The sequence below is a fragment of the Nicotiana tabacum genome, chromosome 10, assembly GCF_000715075.1.
Source record: "Nicotiana tabacum cultivar K326 chromosome 10, ASM71507v2, whole genome shotgun sequence".
Lineage (NCBI taxonomy): Eukaryota > Viridiplantae > Streptophyta > Magnoliopsida > Solanales > Solanaceae > Nicotiana > Nicotiana tabacum.
In genome coordinates this window covers 125244345-125255112 of record NC_134089.1, presented here as the reverse complement: position 1 = coordinate 125255112, position 10768 = coordinate 125244345, and the positions used below count along the sequence as shown (strand labels likewise).

General features: G+C 35.1%; 1 protein-coding gene and 1 long non-coding RNA gene across 6 annotated transcripts; one reads left to right on the top strand and one right to left on the bottom strand.

The window, feature by feature from the left end:
- Positions 1-575: 575 nt before the first annotated feature.
- LOC107816865 (uncharacterized) lies at positions 576-1941 on the bottom strand. Its single transcript, XM_016642607.2, has 2 exons — positions 1804-1941; positions 576-1699 (listed from the first exon to the last, which is right to left on the bottom strand). Exon 2 carries the CDS (start codon positions 1689-1691, stop codon positions 804-806), a length of 888 nt encoding a protein of 295 aa, XP_016498093.1. The 5' UTR covers positions 1692-1699; positions 1804-1941; the 3' UTR covers positions 576-803.
- A 2788-nt stretch (positions 1942-4729) lies between these two features.
- On the top strand, positions 4730-9058 carry LOC107796878 (uncharacterized). 5 transcript variants are annotated; one of them, XR_012695716.1, is made up of 4 exons: positions 4742-4859; positions 5126-5167; positions 5831-6088; positions 6534-9058. It is a non-coding gene; the product is annotated as an uncharacterized LOC107796878 (long non-coding RNA). The 5 variants fall into 5 exon arrangements; XR_001650533.2 differs by having other exon boundaries at positions 4743-4859; positions 5831-8084; positions 8738-9058; XR_001650536.2 differs by having other exon boundaries at positions 4743-4859; positions 5831-8084; positions 8500-9058.
- The last annotated feature ends 1710 nt before the right edge of the window (positions 9059-10768 follow it).

Below are 10768 nucleotides of genomic sequence, written 5' to 3'. Positions count from 1 at the left end.
TCATCCAGACCTGCTTCCTCGGAGCAGTTATTTTTTTACAGAAGAACAAATAGCTCTAAATTTAGGCAGTTGTGATGTGAGGGAACACTCTACTCCATATGATGGATAGAGCTTTAAGTCAACTTATTTTCCTAAGGCTGGAAAGAGTCACTCCGGATTCACATAAAAACAATGGGGAAAAAAAGGACCCACGCAGGAGATTGGAGGTGCTAATATTCACAAGCTGATGGTAATAACCAATTAAACAAACTAGAGCCCAGCAAGTTCATGGCAAAGCAGAATATACTTTTCAAAGAAGGAAGCATTACTGCAACATAAGACATGTACAGAATATGGATCATTGACTTGTTTTCTCCACATTGAAGCACAATTGTGGAAGGGGAATCAGTAACGAAATCGACCAGAGGGAAATTGAAACCACGAAAAGGTTGGCGTGTGATTGCATAGAAACAACTCGCATCACAGAGATATAGCACCAACACTATAGGAAGCCGAGACAATAAATTGAAGTCATTCAACACAAACACATTACTAGATACAGATTCAGCAACTCTTTGAGCAATTACACCACATCGCAAAAACAACAAAACCATTGTATTCAAACTCCTGGAAATGAGTAAAGAAGCACCAATAAAAATATGTCAATCAACTCCAGCTCAGCGAATAAACATACTTCAACAACACTAGCTAATAACCATAATACCTTAAATCTATTATCGAGTAAGATCAAAAAGTTAACTAATAGCCCAAGATAATAAAAGCGCTATCAAAATTGTAAACTTATTGAAGACCAAGCTAAGGGTTTACACTTTTCGTCCGTATTTAAGATAGCAAACAACTCCAATCACAGCAACTGCAACAACTGATGAAGCAGCCACCACTGGCAAATTCACGTCAGCACCAAAATAACCAACCTTATCATAATCACCAACAGGAATGCCATTAATATTGCTAGCCACAAGCCTTTCAGTAATAACCTTTTCTTTTTCCTCCAATTTCTTCTCCAGCTCAGCTGCTCTTGCGATCATTTCCTTAACCCTCTTCTCCAATTCCTCTTTCACCATATGAAGCTCTTTCTTCTCCTTTTCCCATTCCTCATTATTCACAACAGTACCCTCAAGTTCCTCAATATGCTTCTTTAATCCCCTAATTTCTTCTTCTTTCACTTCTACTTCTCCTCTCTGATTATTTCCACTTGCTTCTAGTTTTTCCAACTTCGATAATAACAGATTCCTTTCGCTCTCAATAGCGTCCAGTTTCACGGTCTTCTCATTTTCGCTGCTCTTTAAATCCTCTAATGTCGATTTTACCCCTGAGAGCTCGGAATTGGAACCTTCTAGATCATTCATAGCCGTGATGAGATCGTGTTGAAGGCGAGAGACTTCGGTTTCGAGCTCAGCGGCTCTGGCGGCTACTGATCCCAAAACCTTGTTCTCCGACTCGAAGTTCTCCACCTTCTTCAGCAATTCGGATTTTTCGTTCTGAGATTCCTCGATTGAGCTCTTCAGTTTCTCGATCCTCTGTTTGATCACATCATTCTCGTGAAGAAGCTGGGATTTCTCTTGCTCTAGCGCCGCTATCTTCTGTTTCAGTGCAGAGGTTTTCGACACAGCATCAGATGTTTCGTCGACGGCGATCTCCACCGGCGCGTCGTCATAAACCTCGCCGTTGGTAATGTTTTCATCCGCCATAGTCAAACCTGAAAATAATAAGCAAAACTGTTGAAAATTGAGAATGAACAGAATTGCAATTTACTCAGCAGCCAAAAACAGCGTGAAAAATCAAACAGCAAAGAAGAAGAACCTTTGTAGTATGGATTAGGGTTTTGGTTGTAGAAAGAGAATAATCAGAAAAGATATCTTTTTGGCATAACAGATTTTTTGTTAGGAATGAATGAAATGAAATCTCACTTTTGGCGCCGATGGAGGACACGTGTTACTGTTGGAGAATGGACGGTATATTATGACTTTTTTTGTGCTGTACTTGTGCAAAAAGCTATTGAGACCAAACCTTGCTATTCATTGGTGACTGTACTGTTGGGCCAGGAAATTGTGAGGTTAATTGGGCAGCCCAATAAGTCCAAGCGCAGATGAGGCAATTGACATAAGGTGATAACCGTCTGATTTCTCTGTAACAACATTCTTATATATTAGTTATTTATTATCAAGTAAAGTTTTTCTCGAAAGTAAATTTTTATATTATACTTTATTCCTCTATAATAATTTTTTACCTAATAAAAGCAACATTCATCTTTATAGCAGCACACTCTTTATAAAATTACTCATCTATAATAATCATGTAAAATCTCTATGATCACCAATAACAAATTTAAAGATTTTGAGCTCAAACAACTACTACTTAGATTGAGACAGAAGATGCAACTGTTAAGCTCTTAGATTGTCTTCAATGGAAAGGTATTAGATACCTTTTTGCTGAAAGTTTGAACACAAATCTTCATCAATTCAAGTATTATATCGCCAGTAGAGATTGGAATCCACAAAACAAGCCACAATTATAGAGTTCTCCATCAATATTGAATGAATTTAACCTTCTAGTTATTTTAAAATATGTTCCTTTTTTTGTAATTAAAGAATTTTATTAACAATTCTTAATTACTGTAAAGTTATGAATTTATTAATACTATATTAGCCTTTTTAATATTTAATTAGTAAAATATGCATATCTTTGAATATTTAATTTAAATAATATTTTATTTTTTATATGTAACATTAAAGAAATTATTTTTTGGATAATTTTTGTTGATAACATTCAAAAAATATTTAAACGTAAATGTCATTATAGGTGTATAACAGCCATTAACTATTAAAGCCAAAACATGTCAAAACAAACGATAATGTATAGAAAGCTTTGACTATAATAGGAATTGGCAACTTTTCAGGCTTAGATTATGTTTGGTTAGTGGTGTACAAACCGAATCGGAAATCACACCAAACCGAAAAGTCAAACCAAACCGATTAAAAAATTCAATGAGGTTTGGTTTGGTATTGAGTAAAAAAATTGGAACCGAACCAACATATTACTAGCTACTCGCAATTTACGAGTCCGGAACCAAAATGTGGTTCTTTTTGCCTCAAAATACGGAAATACGTGTTAAAAAAAGTTACCAAACTATATATATCGCCACAAAAAGTGGCGCTATACAGTAACTGTAACTGCACTGTTACTGTATAGCGCCACTTTTAGTGGCGCTATATTAATTAAAGGCTGACATAACGCCACTATTAATGGCGTTATACGCCTTATTAAAAATCCCTCCGTCTTCTTCTTCTTCGTTTTATCTCCATTATTTTATTCCGGTCCCCTCCCCCCGATTCTGCCCCATTTAAAAAAAATAAAAATTGGGTCCCCCGGCACATAAAAGTTGAAGATTGGTTGTCCCACTTCGTGTTATTGTGGATTCACTCTTCCGGAGTCAAAATTTCGATCTATTTACTAAATCGAGGTATTTCGATTTATTTTAAGTTGAAACTTTTATAACAATGCATATTACTTGATTTGTATGTGTTCTATTTCGGTTTGTGTTTATTTTTTCCGAAACTAGCATGTTAAATTTTATCCGGATTTAATTTTAGTGTTGTATAAAAATATGTAAATTAGTCTAAAAAATGTGTTTGTTAATATCCTCATGTATATTTATGTGTTTTTATGCCGTTTAGTTTAGATTATTTTTTAGCGTAGTAAAATGTAGACCTTTTTAGCGTAGTAAAACGTAGACCCTTTTAGCGTAGTAAAATTTAGAGCCTTGTAGCGTAGTATTGTGTAGTATTTTAGCTCTACTACACACAACCTCGTTTTTTGGAACGTCTTCGACCTTCACGTACATCTCCAACATTGTGGTTACAAGAAATTCCCGGCATTCGTCCGGAGTCCTCAGGAAATCACTTAAAGTGTCATCATCGTCGATGTTAAACTCTGAGTAAAAAGCAACCCCTTGCGGCGTAACGGAATACGGATATCTTCCGGTTACTTTGAGTATCACTGAACATTTTCTCACACTCATTTTTTTGCATAACAACGATATCAATGTTTCGTACTCCATTGAAAGTGACAATTTAACATTACACTTAGCAGGTAAACTGTAGCCCACAGAGTTATTCTCCATCACAACCTCACCCCCCCCACCCCCCAATATAATGATACTCTTATTCTACGTTCTTCAGACATAATAAAAAAATGCTGGAGAATTTAACAACAATAGAAACCAACAAGAGTTAAAAAAATTTTTTGAATGAAGATATGCGATTCTACGATGTTTATATAGGAAATGGCTAGCCGGAGAAGTTTTTTTTTTGTATATAGCGCCACAAAAAGTGGCTTTATACGCTTTTGAATTATTGAACCCAGAAATTATTGGTGGAGTCAGGTAATAAGGGGTATAGCGCCATTAATAGTGGCGCTATGTAAGATGTGTCAACCTTTAATTAATATAGCGCCACAAAAAGTGGCGCTATACAGTAACGGTGCAGTTACCGTTACTGTATAGCGCCACTTTTGTGGCGTTATATATAGTTTGGTAATTTTTTTTTAACACTTATTTTCGTATTTTGAGTCAAAAAGAACCACATTTTGGTTCCGGACTCTTTACTTTACTACTATATATAATTGGAGAAGGTGTACGAACACCGCAGCAAAGAGTTGTACAAAAAGTAACAGAAACTGTACAGTAAAGTTGGGTGACACGTGTTATTAAGTGTGCGACACCTGGCTTGCAACACTTGCTGTCACACCCATTTTCTTTTCATCATCTTTTCATCAGTTTCTTACATTTTTATTTCTCTCTATCGTACTTTACCCTGTTCTCTTCTCTTTGTCAAATTTCATTCTGTAATTTTCCTTTTGTGAGTAATTTCATCACCTTCTCCCTCTGGTGTTCATCTGATCTCCTTCTGTTTTTGATTTTTTTCTACAACCTGTTATTGTACTTTCTTTATTTGTAATTGCCAGTTCTTTTAGGGGTTGCTTCTCTTTTGCTGTACTTTCTTTGTTTGTAATCGCCAGTTCTTTTGGGTTTATTATACAAACTTCAACTATATTCTGCACCCAAGCTGTTTGATAGTATGCCGAAGCAACTGAACAAGACTCTATTTCTTTGTTTTTTCCACAGATTTTCTCCAATATACTCCTCTGCCAGTCAACAATCCAAGAGGTACATTACTTATTTTTACTGGACAGAAGTTTTAGGTATGTATGTAATTTTTGAAAGCTCATATAACATTGCATGTGATGAATATGCCATTTTTGTTCCATTTGAAAATCTAGGAGGCACCGAAATTTTTGGTGGTAGGAAATATCTACTCTATGTTTATTTCTCTGGTTGTTTTGGTTTTTGTACCATGTCTTGCTTAATTTGAGATTTATATCCTTTCGTACATCATCCATATTTTTTCTTTTATAAATTAAGCTTGTTAGAATAAGGAGTTGGTTGGACTCCATTGTGATTTTGCTTACCTATTTGCTGAACTTGTTCTACAATCCATCACGAATAATGACGCACCTAAAGCGTTTGATAGCATGCTTGAAGCAATTGAAACAATTATTGCTCTTTTTTCCCACAGCCTTTCTACGGCATACTCCTATGTCAGGGAACATTACTTATTTGTAGATAGCATTGGCGAATAATGTATATGTTATTTATAATTGTATTCAGGAAAAACATTTAAGACGTCTATCATTGTTTGCATATGTTTCAATTGTAGTTTGGTATTATTAATCTAATTTTGTGTCATCAAGAAAATTAGGTATAATGTATAATTTTGTAGAATTAAACCAAATTTTAAATATTAACAAAATAAAAATTTGCTTGGAACAGGAATATCAACGAACAAAGACAATACATTGCATAACCCGAAAAGACTCGGGAACAATGACTTGCTCATAAGAATATGACACGCGGTATTCGATATGCACAAATGTAGCCGAAAATAAAACAATAAATTTTATTGCAACTGCAAGCTAAAGTGACGACTGTTACATCATACAAGTAATGCACTATCTTCTTCAGAGGTCGCCATTCAACCTGGAAACCGAAACTCTACAATTACTAATCCTCCGTTAGCTTCCGAGGAAGGTTAGGAAAGTATAATATTTTCATCCTTCTCAAAGACATTACTACTACTTATGCGCATTTAATAGGTTCTGCAGCCACAAATAGAAATAATTTCTTCTTTATCTTTGAAGTAGGCGAGTCCACAAAAATTTCAAAATTCCGATATACTAATTGGATTACTCATTTTGGTTATACTTGTCTATACATTTATTATTCCATTGCCAGGATCAACACCAGGTAGATGTGATGAAGAAATTCTCCAAGTCCAGTAGTTTCCACAAATAAAGATGTGTATTTAGCTAATGTAAAGTTTCTTAGAATTAAATCAATTTGTAAAAATTACTTTAACAAAATAAATAAAATTGCTTGGAACTGGAATGTCAACAAGCAAAGTATGTGGATTACATAGATCACAGTATACTGAGGAGCAATAACTCGCTAATAAAATTATAAAACGTCATATTAGATATGCACAAATGTCATTGGAGATCGTCGGAGAGAATACAATTATTTTTATTGCAACTGCAACCTAAAAGAGCTGAGTTAAAAAGCCAGTGGCTTTCTCATCATTCCAGCAATGCACTAGCTTCTAGGTATGTGATATTTAAGATTTCAAATAAAGTTTGTTTGTATATGAATATTTGGCATCTTTTTGGGTCTTCATTAAGCATTCATATGGCTCTTTCACAAGGTAAATTCTGTTGCTTAACAAAAGTTGTCTAATTTCATACCAATTGCTTAGGATGCTGTGCTGCTTGTCTTATTTTATTCCAACAGAGGTAAGTGAGTTATATTAGTTTTCGTTTTTCAAATGAATTTAGGTTAATTTACACTTCTGTTTTTTATTTCCATTTATTATTCCATTGCCAGGATCAACACCAGGTAGATGTGATGAAGAAATTCTCCAAGTCCAGTAGTTTCCACAAATAAAGATGTGTATTTAGCTAATGTAAAGTTTCTTAGAATTAAATCAATTTATAAAAACTACTTTAACAAAATAAATAAAATTGCTTGGAACTGGAATGTCAGCAAGCAAAGTATGTGGATTACATAGATCACAGTATACTGAGGAACAATAACTCGCTGATAAAATTATGAAACGCCATAGTAGATATGCACAAATGTCATTGGAGATCGTCGGAGAGAATACAATTATTTTTATTGCAACTGCAACCTAAAAGAGCTGAGTTTAAAAGCCAGTGGCTTTCTCATCATTCCAGTAATGCACTAGCTTCTAGGTATGTGATATTTAAGATTTCAAATAAAGTTCGTTTGTATATGAATATTTGGCATCTTTTTGGGTCTTCATTAAGCATTCATGTGGCTCTTTCAAAAGGTAAATTCTGTTGCTTAACAAAAGCTGTCTAATTTCATACCAATTGCTTAGGATGCTGTGCTGCTTGTCTTATTTTATTCCAACAGAGGTAAGTGAGTTATGTTAGTTTTCGTTTTTCAAATGAATTTAGGTTAATTTACACTTCTATTTTTTATTTTCATGTTGTCTTTTTTCTTTACAGAGTTCCACATCTTGCTGAGTTTGACCAGATAAAAAGTTATCATATAGCTGTACTACTATGTCACCTTTATCTTTTTTTGTTACTTTGATCTAAATTCTTTTCCCTCATGTATTTCTATGGTGCTAAATGTTTAGTAGAAAAGGTTTTCGTTCTAGAAGTCACTGTACAACTTATCTAAATGCCACCTGCTGGTGGCAGTGGGGAGGGGATGGTTTTAAACATTTATTTGGTTTGATATTTCAAAAATATTGTGTTTACCATGATAGTTCATTTCTACTTCTCAATTAGAACATGATTTCATTATTTAGTGCAAGATCAAGACATTTTTCATAATTTAACGATTTTGGTTGTTTCTGATTCTTAAATCATAGGTTGCTAATATGTTGCGGTTTTCAGTTATTAAGGTTCCAATCTCAATATTGGGGGCAGAAATTGACCAAGATGTCCACCAGGGAGAGCTTGTCGAGCAATTCGAGATGGCCTTAAATGTTATGCCGGAGGTAGGAAGTTTTACATACTTATGCTATTCACAAATTATACCTATAGACATTACTCTAAAGCATTTCTATTGGTGTTCATAATCTGCATATAGTCCAATTTCAGTCACCACGTCACTAATTCCTGTTTAAATCTTCTGTGAACTTGAAACAAGCGGAATCGGTAATTTGCTTACTGATGTCTATATTAGAAAAAACATCAATAGTGAAAGATTGTAATAGCCTTAATTTCGAGTTCCAAAAGAGAACAAAGATTTTAATAGCTTTTCTTAAATTTTATGCCTGAAAGAATACATAATTCTCTCTTTTCTATTTTATGTATTATTAGCAATAAGTTGACTGGTATCATATTTACATTGTTACTGTATTCTCATTAGCTACAAATAAGGTCTCATTGGGTTTCACAACAAAAATGTAGACGCCTCGACTTCGAATATTATGCGTACATCTTGGGTATTGTTTATCTTCACAAGCGATATACAATTACTTTTGGGAGAAAGAGTTAGCTACTTAACAAGATCCCAAAGACGGAAAAACATCTTTTTGCAAGGACGGGGTGATATCATATCATTTACTACTTTTTTCACAGATTAGTCACTTAAAAATGTTAGTCGTCGGGATTCGAGTATTACTTCAATCTAAACCATGTGTTGCAGCACCACCAGAGAGTCTTCTGTCATTGTATCATGGTATTGCTGATGCAAACAGGGTATGGAATACTAACCTACAAGACTAGACAACTTGATCACAAAGAGTTTTTGGGCAACTGTGAAGTACAACAGGCAAATAAGGAGACAACCTTGCAGTAACATGCAGCAAGTTTAAAAATATGCAACAACTAAAGCTCTAGATTACGTGTTGGAAGGGTACAATTTTTATGTCTTTCATTTGCACATATTGCAGAGAAAATAAACATATTATCCTCATGTTGTATATAAAATTCTTTGATCATGATTATTTATTTTGACTTTAATATGGAGCACTTTGTCTTCTAGCACGAACGCAAAAATAGTGTTGTCGGGCCCGTGCATTGCACGGACATCACTTCTTTGGTAAATTTTATATATACTTTTAAGACTTTATATAGAATTTTTTTTTTTAAAATTGTCTAGAAATATTTGGGATTCCCTTATGGGATGTAATATTTAATAGAATATGAAGTATTCAATTTTTTATTGACTTTAAATAATGTGTTGTATGATCACTTTCTGTAATAACTCGACTGGTCGTTTTGAGTATTTGCACTTCGCTCGATAGTTTACGGGCGTGAGTACCTCCGTACGATGTATTTTGACTTATGTGAATCGTTGGTTTTGGTTTTCAGATTATTCGGGACTGACTTGGAAGAATGATTCTGAACTAGGGAGCTTTAAATTTGAAAGAGTTGACCGAGTTTGACTTTTTAGTATTTGACCTTGGATTAAAATTTTGATGGTTTCGTTAGCTCCGTTGGGTGATTTGGACTTAGAAGCGCATTTGGATTGTGATTTGGAGGTTAGTTGAATTTGGCTCGAAATGGCGAAAGTTGGATTTTTTTAAAAAGTTTAATCGAGAGTGGGCTTTTTGATATCGGGGTCGGATTTCAGTTTCGGAAGTTGGAACAGGCCCGTAATGTCAAATGTGAATTGTGTGCAAAATTTGAGGGCAATCGTACGTGATTTGATAGGTTTCGGCATCAGTTGTGAAAGTTTGAAGTTTGAAGTTCATTGATTTTTGGATTGAGGTGTGATTCGTTGTTTCGATATTGTTATGTGTGTTTTGAGGCTTCGAGTAAGTTCGTGTTATGTTATGAGACTTGTTGGTATGTTTGGACGTGGTCCTGAGGGGCTTGGGAGAGTTTCAGATATGTTTGGGTTGTGTTGCGCTCATTTTTTTATGTTTCGACGTTGTTTCTTCAAGCATAAATGGTACTACATTAAGCAAATGCACTCCAATTTATGTTTTTATTGAAGCATTAAATCCGTATTGTAATTACGGAGCCATAGCAAAAATAATCGTCGAATTTGGATATCGTATGCGGAGTTTATGGTCATTTTACAAAGAATTGGGTTGCTAGATTTTTCAGATTAATTACGAAATTGCCACTGACTTCGTATTTAAAAATCTGTTATATTTCCAAATATTGAAACCAACTTATCTCCTTCCATATAAGGTCAAATGAAATGATTCAAGCGCCTACTTGACCAGAATTTCACAAGGAATCCATTGGAGGTATCAAAAGCGAGTTTCGATATTATTTGGCACAAAAAATGAGGTAAAATAGTATTTGTATGCGGCAAAATCAGAAGACTCGATTCTCGCTATCGAGCCATTTCGGAAGAATGCCTCGAGACCACGAGGACATGAAGCCATGATCGAGTTCCCTCCCTCGAGGCTCGTCGGGGCCCGACTCAAAGAAAACGAAGGACGAGGCCTGAATAGAAGGGGAAGTTCCCTAGGCACACGACTAAGTCTAACAGGGCCGGTCTACCCAGAGCCTACGCCGAAGCGTCACGTCTAACCATCACATCTCCATACTTTACAATTAATGCCCATGTACTATAGCCGGGTTCCCCTCCTATATAAAGGGAACCCACGCCACCTTGTAAAGGGCTGATGTTGCTCCAACTATTTCTCCACAAGTGCAATAATATCTCTCTCTCTCCCTTCTTTCTAACTTGCTTGCTCTCACTGGTCCGAGGCCACTT

Bases quoted from the DNA above. Each gene is read 5' to 3' on its own strand.
- LOC107816865 (XM_016642607.2), bottom strand. From the start codon at position 1,691: ATGGCGGATGAAAACATTACCAACGGCGAGGTTTATGACGACGCGCCG.